Source organism: Triplophysa dalaica, chromosome 9 (assembly GCF_015846415.1).
Source record: "Triplophysa dalaica isolate WHDGS20190420 chromosome 9, ASM1584641v1, whole genome shotgun sequence".
In the NCBI taxonomy this organism is placed as follows: Eukaryota; Metazoa; Chordata; class Actinopteri; order Cypriniformes; family Nemacheilidae; genus Triplophysa; species Triplophysa dalaica.
Window position 1 is genome coordinate 19,842,126 of NC_079550.1, and position 18,054 is coordinate 19,860,179.

The following is an 18,054-nucleotide window of genomic DNA, read 5'->3' on the forward strand; positions in this document are numbered from 1 at the left end:
ACTCATCCAAGGTTTATATGCAAAATTGTGAAGCCTTTTTAGCTTGTTTCGGACTACTTTGTCCCTTTCAAAACATAACTGTTTTGTTTCATAGGAGCGTACCAATACACACACCCCAGTTTGATAAACAATGCAGTAGATTACTATACGATAGTATTACAATCAATTGAATTAAATAATTACTTAATTTATAACGATTATTTAATTATATTTGTTACCACAATACACGTACAATATCTCAATATATCCCAGTATATTATTGTTATGCCACAAAACAGCCCAACTTGGCAACCGGTGGCACAAGGTTGACTGTCTTTTTGCGTCACCAATGGTTTTTGGAAACCTTTCTTTTTGACCGTTACTGTTGGCAATTCCTTTTATTTAGTCAATTGACACAAATATTTGCTGGACTTTGTCTTGTTTGGAGACACCGTTCACCTTGCAATAGTGTTGAAGGGATAGTTCAACCAAAATTTAAAATTCTGTCATCATTTACCCACCCTCTTGTCATTTTTTTCTGCAAACCACAAAAGAAGATATTTTGAAGAATGTTGGCAACCGAACAGCGGTGGCACCCATTGACGTCTAACACAAGTGAAAGGCTGCCATCGCAGTTGGTCTATGACATTTTTCAAAATATCTCTGTGTTCTGCAGGAGGTTATAAAGTCATAGATGTTTGAAATGACAAGAGGGTTAGAAAATGATGACCGATTTTTTGTTTTTTTTTGGCTGAACTATCATTTTAAGGATTGTGGTTCCTTGGGTGCGAGTTGTGATCTAATTACTGGAGCTTTTTATAGGTCTGGATTGTGAATTAATTGTTCTAATTGAGAGGAACCGTACACCAGAGTGTTTTACTTGATGGGTTTTCCTTACCATACAATCCACCAGGTGCTATTTCTATATGTAGCCAGACGTATGCTTGCAGCAATTTGTCTGCTCCAATTCTACAATATAATTGGTCAATAATGGAATTAGTTTTACTCTCAGCTTCCTGTTATCTCCGAGCTACACTGCTGACACGTTGGAATTCGTTTTAAAATCGATTCTTTATCCAGACAAGTTTGCAGAAATGTGGCCTTGTGGTATGGGAAGGAAGGCAAACAAGTGGTTGGTGGTTCGACCATGTGTTCCGCATTGTGTCCTTGAGCCGGTTATTCCGGCATTCCTTTATTCTGTAAAATACCTTTATATGGATAGTTCACCCAATATGGAGATCCTGTCAGCATTTCCTCATGTCATGTCAACCTGTATGATTGTGTTTCTTCCGCAGAACACAAAAGAAGATATTTTGAAGGTTGGTAACCCAACCGCGGCCGAACCCGTTCAGTTCTGTTGCATGAACCTAAAACCAATGACTGGGTGCCGTCACATTCTTCAAAATATCTTCATGCGTGTTTTGCAGACTAAATTAAATCATACAGGTTTGAAATGACGAGAGCGAGTAAATGTATGAATTTTCATTTTTGAGGTCACTTTAAATGACTTTGTCTGCACTAATATACACCAATGTTTCTCTCGCAGTGAACAGACACAACCATCTGAAGGACTTCATGCTGGTCGTGTCTATCGTCATTGGGATGGGAGGCTGCTGGTTCGCGTACATCCAGAATCGACACTCTAAAGACCACATGAAGAAGATGATGAATGACCTCGATAGTCTCCAGAGGGCTGAGCAAAGCCTCGACGACCTCCAGCAGAAGTGAGAGCATGCTCTGTTTTGTTTGCTTTGTTTGATTTTCAACACCACGCAGGAAACTAAGTTGTGTTTAATAGAAATGAGTCCCCTAATTTTTTCGAAATGCATCAAAATGCATTTGGTGATTTGTAGTGTTAAAGCGACCAGAAGTCATTCGTTTTCTGTGAGATTGTTCTTGGCACTTCTGTTGTGTGATAAAGTTGTGTGAAACGGCCATTTGTCGATGTACTGGTTGAGCATCACACGTATTTCCTGTCACTGCCAGAATAGAGTGCTTATGACCTTTGAAATCAGGCAGATTGATACGGACACATAGTGTTTTGTTGACGTCATGACTAATGAAAACGGATATGCGTGAGAAAAGGCTGCGAGAATCTGTTCGAGGGAAAGATTATGCAGAAAATGAGGAAGAGAAAAATAGATTTTTTCGAAACTGCCCTTCCACTTCCTTTTAATTTTAGATGATGAGACATCAGAAGTCACTTTCTGGGTCGATTAAATTTATAACCGAGGCTGATGCAGTCATTTCTTGAATGTTAAATTAATTTCACCAGGCTTCATAAATGCGACAGGGATAAGATGCCCAACTGAACCTGTTTTACAATATATGTTCGTGTAAGTGTTGTTTCCTCTTTGTGGGACTATTTTCCGTTACATGTGTGGTCATATGTTTTGAAATGCGGATAACTTTCAAATCTTTCTCTAGGTTCCTGTCAAAGCCCTCGTACAGACACACAGTCTGTCACCTTTAAAAGACGGTGGTGTGTGTGTGTGTGTGTCCCATTTGGCCCTTTAACATGTGAATGAAGTGAGAGATTGCGTTCAGAGGACGGGGCAATGGAAACTATTTACAGGGCATGTGTGTGTTACAGTGGAGGACATCCCGTATTTTATGTTCTAAGACAACCACTGGGTCACATCTCTGGTGACTGGCGGGTGAGAGGTTTGCAGTCTTCTGGTCGCCCCTGAGGGAGACTATTAACCCCGGATATTTTGAATCATCTCTGCTCGAAATCGTAGACAAAACTAAAATCTCTAAAACACCAATGTCGTTCTTAAAAGCGGCTTCTCGTGGGACCACGCTCCTTAAACAAAAAAACGTGTTTTGATGTTATAATTTGCGTAGGATTCAACAGACTTTCAACAGTGGTTTTATGTAGGCTCGTTTTTTTAAACGTATTGTGAGGCTTATCAAGGCCACGGCGTTGAATCAGGCTTTCCAACTGTTTCCTGTGTAGGTGTGCTCATGCATTTCACACCAGACAAACTTCTCTTTAATCGCTGCCAAATTACCACACGAGCGATCCGTTCCCTGCCCGTTCTGTATGAATCAGAAATAACATGTAATGTCGCCTGCCCCTTCTATAATGCAATTTGGGATCGCTTTTGATTTAGTTTAAATGGCATGTTCTGCACTATATTTAAGAAAATGTTAGAGATGTTTTGAGCATGTTGCTATATGAAAATGATGTCATCGTTCACACGCCCTCTTGTCATTTCAAACCTGTTTGACTTTCTTCTGCAGAAGACAAAAGAAGATGTTTTGAAGAATGTTGGTAACAGCACAGCCCCCCCATTCACTTCTATTGTAACCAATCCAAGTGAATGGGGGGGCTTTTAACAACGTTCTTCAAAACATCTTCTTCTGTGTTTTGGAAAGAATGAAAGTCATACAGGTTTGACATTTTCATTTTGAAGGTGAACTACTCGTTCAAGTCTCTGATATTGTGGTTTCCGAATATTGCTTTGGTCTATAGGTCATTTTCATATACCATAGAACAAGTTATTTAAAAATAAAATCACGCACTTCTTAGACAGTATAATGGTGTGTGACTTGAGAATCTCAGTTCGAAGCTGCAAAATTTAAGAACTAAAATGAATTTTGTACTTTATACAAGTATAAAAATCTGTGTTTGAAACTGTCCTTTCCTTCCCCTTATTCACTAAAGTAAATTTAGGATTATTAATAAATTAAGCTGTTGATTTTACAGAATTGGTCTTTAACCCACGTAAGGACAAGTATGTAAAGTAACTTTCACTTCTGTGTTACAAACAGAGATGGCGATAGAGACGCAAAAGCAGTAGAAACTACCAAGTATTGATGTCAAGTTCTCATGTCTGAAACAACTCAAATGAACCTTAAAGTCCATTTGTGACAGAAATTTCCTGACGTATGCGTTCGTGAACCACAAAAGCACGTATATGTGAAAGGAAGAATATCAAAGCAAAGGTTTAATTAATCATTGCATGCTTAGTTTAGTCTTTTGTTGGTCCTTTTGTGTTTTGTTGTCTTTGTGCAGTAGTTGGTATTTTATCCAGCACAAAGAATCGTGTCATTTGAAAGGGATGAGTATAGTAAACAGAGAACAATAGTTCTTTGCAAAGTTTGTGAATCTTTTTTATTTACAAAAAGGCAGAACAAAACCAATAGTGAACACAGTAAAAAATGTAAATGGATTCATTGTGATTATGCTTTATTCATTTAGTTGGTGGCTAGCCTATTACAGTTCTTGTTAGGCCTTCATCTTAAACAGAAATTGAAAGATCACATGATTTACGGACAGGGCCGGATTATCCAATGGGGATTATGGGCACTGGCCCAGTGGCCCATGCGCGCTTGGGGCACAAGCAAGGGGTACAAAAATTTCACATGACAATGTTTTCGCTGTATTCATTCTGACCTGTGCCTCTCTGGCCCGCACACACGCAAGTGCACACACAAAACAGTGTTTCTAAAAAGTCAGTCTCTTTATTTAGTAAGTTTTACAAGGCCTTTAGCAGCTTTTGTTCAGGAAAAGCAAAAAGTGAGAAATCTAGCGACTTACCGATAAACCTTAGCTTTCATTTAGTGGTAATATGTCGCCAGTGCTTTCCCGCGAGCACAAGGTCCCTCTTTCCCCTCGCACGGATCGTCTCAGTGAGCGCTGGGAAGCAGCACATTCGACAGGTGACTCTTGAATAAAATGAGTAAAAAAAACACTGTTTCCAACAACCTGTCGTCGACTGTCTGAATATATAAACATGAACACATTTCGTCCATAAATATGCACATGGTTACCTAGACCAAGGCTGTGTGAACGAATATAGCCAATAAGGTGATTTGTTAGAAGACGTCGCGATACAAGTAAGAACTGACAATAGAAACTGAAATTATTAACGCCTTTATTGTTGTAAATATAATCTATAGGCTAAATTAGAATTGTCTTAAACACGGTTGTCTGTAAAATCTCAAAAAAAAAATTACATATATTTGGTGTTGTATCTTTGTCAATAATGCAATTTATATTGATATAATGATGATCTGGTCTAACTGCCTTACCGATTTTAAGCCTTCGCCATTAGAGTGCTTTGATACAATGCAAAATGTTTTCTTGCACAGACTCGTAAACATATAGGCTAAAGAAGTATAGCTTATATAATAGGTATATTATATAATATTTCTCTAAGCTGTTTAACACATTACACACTTACATAAGAACGTGAGGTGCTTGTTTTACAAATAAAGTTGTACAAATGTACAAAGGGAAATTGATATTGTTGTTGATGGTCCAGGAAAGCATTGTTGTAATCATGTGGTGCGCAAACCCTTACGGAAAGAAAATATATTTCCTAATATATGAATTAAAAATATATTAAATGACATAATTGTATACAAGAAAATATACAGAATAATATATTGTGTTAATATATTACAATATATTGAATAATACGTAAGGAATTGCCGCTTTTCTTATATTGAAAAATATAGGACAATATATTTACTTGTATGTCCCACTAAATGTAATTTTATAATCCGTAATATACTTTATATTATATCGATGTACATGTGATAAGATATGGTACTGGATGTGCAAAATGTATTGACCATAATATATTTACTCATGCCATATACAGTACACACACATATATGGAAATATATATTTAGTATGTTAAACAACCATTTACAACATACATGTTTCAGAGTTTAAAACATAGCCAGTAGTGAACTTAGTGAACAGACAATGACTTCCCTGAAAAGCGCACAGTCTTTACTTTCAAAATAAGGTAATATATAATCCTAACCACAGGGTCGAAACTTCAACACCACAGTAATCCCACAAATTTACACATACTAGAAACCATCCTAAATTTATATAACATTCATATAACAAAAGTTATATAACATTAAACACTAACGGATCCCTCTCTCTGTATTCATATCCAGCAAAAAGACATGAAACAACACTCGTGTGTATTGGGGGGTCTACAAGTCGCTGGTGCCCAGGGGCCCCTGAGTTCTTCATCCGGGCCTTCTTACGTGAAACGTTTACTCTTGCTTAAAAGTCTGAGGTGCAGTTGATTGTTTTGGTTGATAGTTTTTCTGAATTTTTGGTCAAGATCGGTTTACACCACTCCTTCATTCAGTGGCCACTTGCTTTGCCGTAATGCACTTGTCAAAGCGTTCTGTCTGCCCTCTGCTGGCTAGGAAGAAAACTTTACAGGGAACACAACCGTTACTATTCATCTTGTTAAACGATTATCAGTAGGATTCTGAACGAATTCCACATCAAATGTAGACTTAATTCTGGATGAATCCAGATTTTTAAGCTTCTTTAAAAGTAGCCGTCTTTGGCTTTGAATTTGCTAAAATAATTCATGAATCTAAACAAATTCTGTTTATCTAAACAGAAAAGCATAAAATCTGCAACAATGTGTTTATGGGATTAACCAACTCATATCTAGGCTTAAATCATTCTCTATGTAACTAATTTCAAGACATGTATGCCTTAAGGTTTTTAACATCATTAAAAGCAACTCAGTCATGTGAACCTTAACTTTTTTTAATGGTAGTTTTATGTTTATATGCGTGCGTTTTCAATTCATTGGTCACAGATCTGTAATTCAGCTGCCGGGTAGGTTTAGTCATGTGGTATCTAGGCCTTCATATCTTCTCAGTCAGTCCAGTGTCCTCTGAACTTTGTCATATGACATGTCTTGAGTATAGCTCACAGTCTCTTCTCTTAAAGGAAGCTTGATCTTGGGATTTATATAAACATGACTGAGTAAATCAAGGGCCTCGGATCCTCTCACAGCCGCCAGGGAAAATGTTAATCCCTGTCGTGATTTAGGAAGCCTTGTGTCCCTAATGTCATTTCCTTTCTGTCGTCATTATGACATCAGCGTTTGTTAGCTCCTCCCCTTCTCCTGGCAGCCACCCAGGTTTGCTGTAGATGTTGTTTCTGGCTCCAATGTGGAGTGCTTATCTGACCGTGACCACACCGATATGCACTCAGACACCAATATAAAATAGACCCAATCTTTGAGGATTACATGTTGGTTGTTTGCAGGCACAGGAACAATGTTTGTAGTTCATCGAATTTACTATAAATCATTACACAAAGTTTTCTAATTTCTCCAGTGCTGTGTATCCGAATGTTTGTGTTTGTTGCCGATGTGCCGTTTCTAGGTTTATTTTTTATGTCGTTTCTCTGCTGTCACTCTTCAGGCTGCAGATCGCTCAGGAAGAGCATCGCTCGGTGGAGGTGGAGAAGGTGAACCTGGAGCAGAAGCTCAGAGACGAGATCAATGCTGCCAAACAGGAGGCGCAGAGGCTGAAGGGGCTCCGGGAGGGAACCGAAAATGAGCTCAGCCGACAGAAGTATGCCGAGGAGGAACTTGACCAGGTGAGACCATTTAGAAATGGAAAATTAGAGAACCCATGTTGTAGATCCAGTGTGACAACCATGACGGATGTGCCCTTTTTGCTTTTAAAGACAAGTCTCATGTGACTTGTGCCAGGTAAGACTGTGCAAAAAAAATTATGTGGCCGAATTATTTGATTTAACCTTATTTTGAAAAGTAAATTTCATCACCCCTGGTGGCTGGCTACGGTGTATGTAATTAACCCCGCCCTCTCCACGTAAACGAACGGTAATCGTGCCAAACTAAAAAATCCATCTGCACTTTAAACATACGTTTCCCAAAGATGGTTTCTATCATATTAGTTCGGTCATATCACGCCGATATATGTTCAAGTGTTCGTTTTCTAATAAGTTTGGTTTTAGTTTGTCAGCGCCCATTATTGGGGATAGCTAGGACTGTATGTTGTTTCAGGTGTATTCGCTGGAACACCTCATCCACACGGACACTCCGATTAGAGAGCAAGACCGGACACAGTAGAACCGTTGACGTGGCTTTAATATGAATTACCACTCCAAATTACACACAGCACGGTGTTAACTGCTTACACTTTAATCTTTACACTGATCTGAGTGACTTCTGTACTGTACTGGTATCTGCAATGAACAAATATATATGAGAAGGTATGCTAACTTAATGGCCACATCTTAACCTGAACTTAGCTACAACTTAGTCAACAGTTGCCAGTGAGTTAGCACATTAAGCATCAAATAAAACACTGCTACTCAAGTAGCGTTAGCTTATATTAGCGCCGAAAACCACCCCTTCCTTTACATATCAAAGTTATCGTTAATGGATCGTTATAACCCACCTTCATCACAAACTCAGAGAGGCATCAATGTAAAAAATGCACAGCTCAATATTATGTTTTCAAGGACCCCTTAGCTGCCCAACGAGGTGCCTGAACACTGAACACTCCTTCACAATAAAACGGTAAGAGTAATAGGGAATTTACAACACCCATATTTCGGACTTATTAGCTTCATTTTTCTACAGTGGAAGTGAATGGGAACATGTCGTACATCCTTTTTACAGTGTACCGATGTGATACAAAAAAAGAGTATAGCAGAAAGAAAAGATGACATTTTGTTAGAACATAAGAGTGTATGGAAGTTAGAGATGACGCACTGCACAGTCAATATTGAAACTGTTTCTGAGTCAATACCTCCAACTAGTTTGATCGTGATAAATGGTGACGTTTCCTCTGTGATGCGGTTTTTGCATGTCAGGCTCAGAATTGTTCCCTCATCTTTGCTCAGCACTTAAGACTTTTTTGAGGTTAGGATTTTTTCTTTGGAATTGCATTTTGAAATGGAACTGGGAGCAGACTGACAGTTAAAGGGGAGGAGTTAACGGATGGTCAGCCCAAGCCATCTAACGTGCATAAATTAAGATGGACAGTCATTACAGGAAGGAAGTACATAACTAGGGTTTTTAAGGTCCTACTTTGGTTTATGGAGTGTCCAACAACAAGGTTATCTACATAGGTGTAAAAACACTATTATTTCGATTCATCTGTCTAATCACCTCCTTTCCGCTAGCCTAGTCTGATGTGATTGGTGAGATGGTCTAGTCTGCTGTGATTGGTCTACATCAAATGAGGCTCGCGAGCTACAGTGTTTGGGGAGAAGAATGAAGTTTTCACGGGATGTCCTAGCAAAAAGTAGGCGGGGACTATATGTAGTGACATAAATCCGCTGCGGTTCGCTAATCGGAATAGGGACGACTCGTTTGCGTGATTCAGAGTCGACTCCCTTTTTTTCCAAGCCTATAACTTTGTTATTCATTCTCCTTTGGATTTACAACTTGGCAGACTTCTTACTTTCAAACACAGCAACATTACACAACGCATAATAATGTAATTTTCATGATCTCATATGAAGATTATGAAGGCGCACAAATTGTAAAACGGGAATGACCCATATTGAAAAACTGTTTACAATAGAGCTGTGTAAATCTGGAATCTTTCATGAAAAAAATAAGATGTGTAATTTTTTATTTCACTGGGATTTTAATACAATAAACCGTTTCCAAACCAGATCAGAGAATTGTAACAGGTATCCTCCTACAGTGGTATTTGGTTTCAGTTTGTTTCATCAAGTGGCATCTCAAGCATCAGACATGAATTAGATTGTTTTTTACAACGGCCACCCCAAGTTGGTTTATTAAATCCTTACCGCTTAATGGGTTTTCTGGGTCAGGGGGAGGTATAAATTCCCCTGTGGGTATGATTCTCATTAGCGTCCGTCCATACACAGAGTTGTTGGCTCTATGACCCCTCACCACATTCCCTGATGCCCTCTCCACCCTCCTTGTGCTTTATTGGATGAGCTCTGTTTATTTACCGTTAAAATGAAAGATTTGATTAATTGTGTTTATTGTAGTTAGGTGGAATTGGGCTGTTAGGTTTATTTGTGGCAGAATAATTTTCATATTGTTGCAACCAAGTGTTTTCAGGCTGTGTAATTGATCCGTTTTTTTCTCATTAGCTTGTGAAAGTGAGTCATAGAAATGAGCTAATTGTCATAATTGCGTATGTAAATCAGTGCGTTTGAAGGTGAAGGACTGTACTGCAATGTTTTATTTCAGGCTCGGTGGTCTGTTTGGGCCATTGTACTGTAATTGTCTAGCTTTTTAAGATCCTATAGTGTTGTGTGGGCAGTATTCCATGACAGGGTCGTGTTTTTATTTTTATATGTATTATCGAGTATGGTTTTTTTCGTTACCGTGAACGATTTAGCCACAAAATAGTGAAAATTGGATATCGTGACATCTCTGACTCCTAGTTGTCATGGTTGAATGTCACATTTGAAGCTACATTTGATTTCATTTTATTTGTCAACATCAACATTAATCTGCTTTTGCCCATGTTAGAGTTCCTATTTAAGATCCTTCTTACTTGCATCCTAATGTTTCTGAGGGACTGATCCCAGCAGTTTTTATGCTAAAACTTGCTACCGTTTGTGATGAGACAATAAGTTTTAATGCTCTGTTTTGTCTGTGGCGCCCCCTGCAGGTACGTATGGCTCTGAAGAAAGCAGAAAAGGAGCTGGAGTCTCGCAGCAGTTGGTCTCCTCCAGGAGCTCTGCAGAAGTGGTTACAGCTCACTCACGAGGTGGAGGTGCAGTATTACAACATCAAGAAACAGAACGCAGAGAGACAGCTGCAGGTGGCCAAAGAGGGGGTGAGCAACATCTGATGGATTCACTGGCCAAAAGCATAAAGCAATTTTGTTCTACCAGAAACTAGATCACTGCATTTTTTAAAATGTTTTCAAGATTATATCAGCCACATATAATATGGTGATGCATGATTAAAAGAAATATAATTATGTACAGTTTACTTCTTAATAATTAGTAGTGACGATAAGTTATATATATACTATGTAAAGAAGAATAAATACAATACATTTTAATAAAAAAGAAAAAAATCAACGAGTTAGTTTTTACAATTATTAAATGAATAAAATGAAAGTTTAATTAATTTTAATATAATAATTTTTTTCACTATGACGGCATTTAACAATACAAAATAAAACATTACTTTAAAATTCATGTATAAAATATGTATTCTTCATTTTTTAGGCAGAAAAGATCAAGAAGAAAAGAAACACTTTGTTCGGGACGTTTCATGTGGCACACAGCTCTTCACTGGATGATGTCGATCACAAAATACTGGCAGCTAAGTGAGTCCGCAGACATTGAAAACAAACTCTAAGCAAACTTGTAAACTGCTTTTGATAATTCAATCGAATGAAGAAACACTTTTTGATTTGACAATTTGGTGTTGCGATTAAAGAAGTTTCCCGTTCATTAATTAGACTACGGGGGCCGCCAGGGTCAAATTTGTGCCGCAATAGTTTCAAAACGAACCCAAATTGTTTTTTAGGCTACTTCTCATAACAACATATCATTGTGTTGTCTGTTTCCCATATTGGTTTATTTGTTGCGGCTATACTATCCAAAACACTAGCCGCCATGAATAGATTTTTCATGATTCCTATTTTCATTTTACTATTTAAAACGGCTTAATTGTTGAAAGGTAAACAGAGTGTCCGCACACTCTTCCTCTATGTGCTTGGTGTGAGTCTGTGTGCGAGCTCTCGCTGCGGTGTGTATATTCTGTACTATGGTTCCTTAGTTGTAACTCTGTGTAACAGCAACATTGTATTCTCGCATATTTCTGATCTTGCACCGAATTATGTTGTGTTCAGTTACATTTTTATACTTTTGTATAACATCGTCTGACAACAGAACAGATTATATGTGAAAATAGCATTCAGTTGGGTAAAAATACAATATAATGTGACCTATCATAGAGTAGAAGCGAAACGGATATCAAGTGCCAACACTAGATCAAACGCACGAGATGACGTCACAAATATGCTAATTAGTATGTGACGTCATCAGTGCCACAGTCTCTCAAAATCCTGTGTGAAACACTGGGTTAAAGATCTTGGTCCATCTAAAATGATTTCTAAACTTTCACCTATCTCATATTTGTTCTTCACCTCAAGGCAGGCACTGGGTGAGGTCACTGCAGCCCTGAGAGAGAGACTCCATCGCTGGCAGCAGGTTGAGATGCTGACGGGCTTCTCGCTGGTCCATAACCCAGGCTTACCCTCTCTGGCCTCGGCCCTCAACCTGGACCCAAGCTTCATGGGCGGCCGCGGGACACCCCAGCACTTTATGTCTGATGACATGGATGACATGGACGAGGACATAGTGGCACCAGGAACCCTGCAATGTAAGGGCTCGCCGGACAGAGAGGGGCCTAATGCCCCGCCCACCAAGGGCACGCACAGACATGCTAAAGGGGTCTTGGCCAAAACCAAAAACCCCTCGCTTTGATCCGTCTTTTCAGCTTCCATAACCGAAGTTTTCTGTATGAGAATGCACTCTTGTTTACTTTTACCATCTACAGGTCTGCTTTACATCAAGTTGGAGATATTTACTATGCATTGCTATCACATGTTCATATTTTGAAATAGCATTTCAAAATATATGCATGATAGCACTTTTTGTACAGATCTGTTTTATTGTATTTAATCTGATGAGAAGGGTACACTCTGGGTTGGAAGTGGAGCTGGCTTTTGTAATTCATCAAATTAATTTGTGATGTTATGTTTAAAGAACCCATAAAAAGTCTTGCCAAATGCAAAGCATGAAATAAAAGTGGTGTTTATTGGGTAGTGTGTATTTAAAGGTCCAATGTGTCATTTTTGGAGGATCTACAAACAGTAATGCAATGTCATATATATAACTATGTATTCATAGGTGTATAAATATCTCATATCATGAAGCGTTATGTTTTTGTTACCTTAGAATGAGCTTTTTCTTCTATACAGTGCATTTTTGCTTAATACGTTATCTCCTTCGGCAAAGAAGTGGAAACGTGACAACATCTTCGTTCTATGTCAACCACCGTAGTGCTTCGAAAGGAAGTGAGCAGTTGGTTGCAATTCACAAACTCATCGCTAGATGCCACTAAATTTCATACACTGGACCTTTAAGTTATTAGATTTTTGTATTGCTCATATTTGCTCTTGCTAAAAACTACAGAACCTATTTAGAATAGTTGCCTCAGGGTGAACGTTTGGGCGAATAGAAGCGTTGTTTTAACATGTCCGCATGTGGACATCTGTGAAGTTTTAACTTATTAACGGTCGCACCCTGCCCTTGCCCCTTACCCCTTCCAGATGCAACCTGGCTAATGGGCCGCCGAGCGAGCGATCTGTGGTCTTTGAATTCCGACTGCCAAACGTTTTGGAAGTATTCTGGTGGGCTACACTACCATGCCCTCTTCCCGAATCCTCTTCTCGTCCTCTTGTCTTCTTAAACCACTGTCTGTTAAAGCAATATGCTGTGCATAAACCCTACCACAAGGGGGCATTGGATGGAAAACACTGACACAAGTCAGCACCTTTCAATCTTTAATATTCAGACTGCATGGAATATTATTTATTGCATATCTCAGTAGTCTTTTTTTTGGATCTTAACAACTTTTAAAGAAACATGCACTATTGGATCTGTTAAAGTGACATCTCGTCCTCAACCGCCTGAAAAGCTGTTGAGTTATACACACCTGTACCTTCTATCTTTCCGAGCACCTAAGTGTCACCCTTCTTCTTCACTGCATCCTCCCCAGCCTGCCACCCGTCACCCAGCACGTTTTTTGGTGTAAATGCTTTATATTACTGCTCCGACTGACCTTATTTTTTGTGCCCCCACAGCTCCCAGTATGATGTCACTCCGTCAACGGCACATCGACCCGCAGCTGGCCCTGGGCTCTCAGAGGTTGGTAGAGAGTTGTCACGGGCAGGAAGGGGAGGGTAGCTCATACAGATCTAGGGCGGCGCTGCGGCAGACACTCAGCCATTCGTTCGGGCAGTCCGAGGCTCTGGGAATGCCTCCGCTTTCTTCTGCTGTATCTCATCCCGCCATCTTCTCCGCCTCATCATCGCACCTTCCACACTCCTCCTTCCACGCTGCCGCCTCTCATTCGTCCCACTATCACTCCACACATTTCCAGCCCATGGACACCATCCCAGACCTCCCGTACGAGACCAGCCCTCAGCGCACCCGCCGTTCCGGTAGCTTCGGGTATCGCTTGGCACGTGCATGGGACTGGGTCCAAAAACACTCAACACTTTTATCTCCAACGCTTCACACTTTTGAGAGTTATTACTTGCTGGGTTTGCTCTTTGTTGCTGTGATTGGCTGTACTTACTGGTAATAATGACACTACGGGTTGGCTGTGGACTTTCCTGTTGCACTGTGCCACGATGTTTCTTTGCATCTTTTGCACTTTTTAACCATTTTAATTCTTGCATTCTTGCTGTGGTAGTTTTGATTTTATCTGTTCACCATCATTTAAAGGGATAACTCACCCATTTTTTTATCATTTACTCACCCTTGTGTCATTGCAAACCTGACTTTCTTTACTCTGCAGAACACAAAAGGCCAAACAACCTTAAGCCGTATTGACTTCCATGTTTGTACATTTTTTGAAATATCTTGTTTTGTGTTCTGCAGAAGAAAGAGTCGTACATCGTTTTGGATTGTTTTTGTTATGTTCTCGATGCTAATCTCACCATTTCTTTCATAGGGACCTCAACCGCTCTGACTCCGATTCCTCCCTCTGTATATCCCAGACCGGCGAACAACTACGTCTATCCTACAGTTACAAATCCTTCCCCGTGAAGCCCACCTCCCTCCTGCACGGCCCCCAGTCGCGGTCTGAGGAAGGCGCCCACTCTCAAACACCCAATGGAGGCAACCGCGTCCAAGACGGAGGCGCTTCTCCTGACGGAGTCCCTGACAGTCCCATATTAATGAAGAAGATATCCAGCTTTGAGAAATCCGCCAGCATGAGCGAGATCCAAGGCTCGCAGATGGCGATGTCCATGTCGGAATCCTCGCGCTCCCTGAGCCCGAACTCCACCGAACCCGACACGCCGCCACCCACCGGACAGACTGGCGGGAAGGCAGGAAGTCGCATCCCTCAGATATCTTCAAAAAAGAGCCCCCTAGAGGAGGACACTGGTTCTACAGGTGAAGACACTGATTCCAGCCGCAAGAAACATTTGCACACCTTCAAGATCTTCAAAAAACAGAAGAAATAAGGACAGAACTGGACACCTGTGTCGTTTTCCCTGTTTCTTTTCGTCGTATTGTTACTATGAATGTTTTGATGATTTTTTTCTTCCCTTCAGTCAGAAGTTACGGCACAACAAAATCCTTTACGAGGTCTTCGTAGAAACATTGTTTATCAGAGGAGCTTTAGGATGAATAGCATGATCTGTTTGGGCGGAAACAGGTTGGACTGTTTTTTTGATAGGGCTTGCATTGCATTATTTATTCAGCAGGAGTCAGTGCCAGACTTTCCAAAGGATTCTTCCCTCCGATGGACTTTTCTTTCTTTGTGAAATCTGTATCAGTTTGCATGTCTTCGCCTTTGTTTGATTGAACTTTGAATGCTCCTAGATGTTTGCTTGGTTCTTGTTCCCCTTTGCTTAAACTCAATAACCTGGTTCTTTTGTTTCTATCAGCACACTCTCTCCTTTGAGGTTAAAACAAATCGTCTGAACGTTTTATGGTACTCCTCGGTGAGTGTTCGTCAATGGTGAAAACTGTAAAAGGGCTGAACTGTCGGTGTGAAACCCCCTTAAATGTGTTGCACTATTTTTGAATGACGATGCATTGGTTTGGTGAAAAGGAAATGTAGAAAACGTGCTGGAAGACGTGCTAAAACGTTTACACAAGTCAAGCCACTGAACGCATCTCCACGGCTTCAGGGATTTCTGGGATGTGACGGAAAAAAATCGATTTGAAAATTTTAGATCTTTCCAAATCATTTTGATAATACAAAGGTGGTTTGTGAATATGCACATGAATGTTTCTATGTGATTGTTTCACTTTTTTTTCTTTCATTAAAACCCTTGCAGTGATTTCATGAAATAAAAAATAGTCTCAATGTAAAAACAAAAAGAGCTCAAAGAACTAAATGCTACAATTTTGACTTAAAGGGACAGTTCACCCCAAAGTGAAAATTCTGTCAACGTTTACTCCCCTTCTTGTTATTTTAAACCTTTGACTTTATTTATTTTGAAAAACACAAAAGAAGATATTTTGAAAACTGTTCGTCCCAGTTGACTTCCACTGTGTGAACACAAAGCAGATGCAAGTCAGTGGCGACCAACGGTTTTCTCGTACCGACATTCTTCAAAATATATTATTTTGTGTTCTGCAGAAGAAAGCAAGCCTCGCAGGTTTGAGTTGTCAAGAGGGCGAGTAAATGATGACCGAGTTTTCGTTTTGGGGTGATAGATCCCTTTAAATTACACAGATCTCAAGAGAACTGAAGAATATCTTTCCGTCTTCTAAGTGCCAAAGCAAAGCTCATCACAAACTGTCCAGTTCTGAGGCTTTGGCGTATCGTAAAATTATTTTATTTACCTACACACTTTCTAAAAAGGTGCCGACTGTCCAAATTCTGGTAGACCCTACGTCTTGTTACGTCATCTTTGAAAGAACTGGTATTTTGTTCTTGTTGATGGTGCTTTGAATTAGATCATACAAACCAATTCATTCAACCCACATCCTTCATTTTATTGGTGCTCTTTTATATTTTTTGAACGCAGGCTGCAGACAGTTGCTATTACGAACGACTTGCCTTTAGACATATGGGTTTTACCACTGTGCATTTTAAGAAGAATAAGAGATGTTCTCTGTTCTTCCTGCGGTTTACATGATGTTTACTAAGATAAGCATCATCCTTATCTTTAAAGAGCACTGAAAATGACAAGCACACTTTCCAAGGGAAAGGGGGGTAAAAGACCTTATGGGATGTCACTATGCATTCGTTTTTTTTACCCACAGGTTCTAAAGTAAAAATGTCTCCACAAACCCAGAGACAAACCAAATTCATCATCTTCTAATTCATCAATTCAATACATGATCTGTTCCATCGTTTCTTTCATGAAAAATGGTAAAAGATGGCATAGAAATATCAACCACCAGTTTTGATGGGCATAAACCGTGCGGATGTGTTTGTTTCATCTGTGTGCCTATTGCACGAAGCCGCTGTTAAACCTGTGAGTGTGTCTGTGCGTGCGCATCGGTCTGGTCCAGTAAACCGCACTTCGCTGTGTTGATGCATGTTCTCAAAAACGGACGGGGCAGAGACGCGAGCCGTTTTGACTCTGGCCCCCTGTCAACTTTCTCTGAGCTATTTATGACTATAATCTACAGAGAGAGGCGAAAAGAAAAAAATATTTTGCATCTTCTGTAATGTTCAAAACTGTAGTCTTCACGTTTTATGGCACTCCTGCATGAAAGCAATAAAAAAAGTTATAAAACTATTGAGATTTCAATTTTTAATTTGTTTCTCCTCACTGTTATTTTGTGACTTGCATTGCATTGTACTATACATTTGTTTCTGACTATGTGCAATCCCCTGATCTCAAACCCATGTCCATTGAACAGACAAAACAGATTTACACGATTAAAGGGTTCATATGGTGCGAACACGTGTTTTTCTGTGTCTTTGGTGTGTTATAAGTTGACGATGCAAGTATAAGACACGTACAATTGCACAAATGAAAGTATCGGAACAAAAGATGCATTATCTAAAAGCGAATGCCCGCCCAGACCTGCCCGAAACAAAAACTCCTCGTGTAGCCACACCTCCACAAATCTACGTCAGTTGGTGGTATGATTTAACAAAGACCGCCCAAATGTTAAAGCAAGTAAGGTGGGCGTACCTATCAGTACGATTGCTTTGGAACCACATGTTCCAAATATGGTAAGAGGCGTTACATTTCCGCCACACGTTTGCAGTATTCGACCAATCACTAGCGCTTTTCAGAGCGATGGGCTTTGTTAAAAATCAACAGGTTTCAGAGGGACGGGGAAAAGATCAGATAGAAAGATGCGCGATATGTGGAAAATACAGCATTTTGAACCTCGTGTATACACATTGCATTGCATCTAGTACAAACGATAATATTCGTTTTAGCCGTGTCATGTGACCCCTTTAAACATTGTACAATGATTGTGTACAGTACATTGTGTAATAGACATGGTCAGATCAGAATCTGCTGCATTGACAGTTCCCACATCTTACGTAAATAAAACCGTCAGAGGAAGTCATGAAGAGATTTGAAAGTTGTGAT

The 18,054-nt window shown here is 39.7% G+C and overlaps 1 protein-coding gene across 2 annotated transcripts in view; it reads left to right on the plus strand.

Annotated features, from left to right (window-relative positions):
* Positions 1 to 17,241, plus strand: part of stim1a (stromal interaction molecule 1a) — a 37,767-nt gene extending 20,526 nt beyond the window's left edge. Inside the window, exons 7-13 of one of the 2 annotated variants that reach the window (XM_056756299.1) lie at positions 1,526 to 1,703; positions 7,186 to 7,363; positions 10,396 to 10,563; positions 10,964 to 11,064; positions 11,896 to 12,125; positions 13,612 to 13,981; positions 14,487 to 17,241. In XM_056756299.1, the coding sequence (XP_056612277.1) occupies positions 1,526 to 1,703; positions 7,186 to 7,363; positions 10,396 to 10,563; positions 10,964 to 11,064; positions 11,896 to 12,125; positions 13,612 to 13,981; positions 14,487 to 15,003 (1,742 nt within the window). In that variant the 3' untranslated portion in view covers positions 15,004 to 17,241. The remainder of the gene's footprint in view (positions 1 to 1,525; positions 1,704 to 7,185; positions 7,364 to 10,395; positions 10,564 to 10,963; positions 11,065 to 11,895; positions 12,126 to 13,611; positions 13,982 to 14,486) is intronic. The other variant, XM_056756300.1, reaches the window with a different exon arrangement.
* Positions 17,242 to 18,054: the final 813 nt, after the last annotated feature.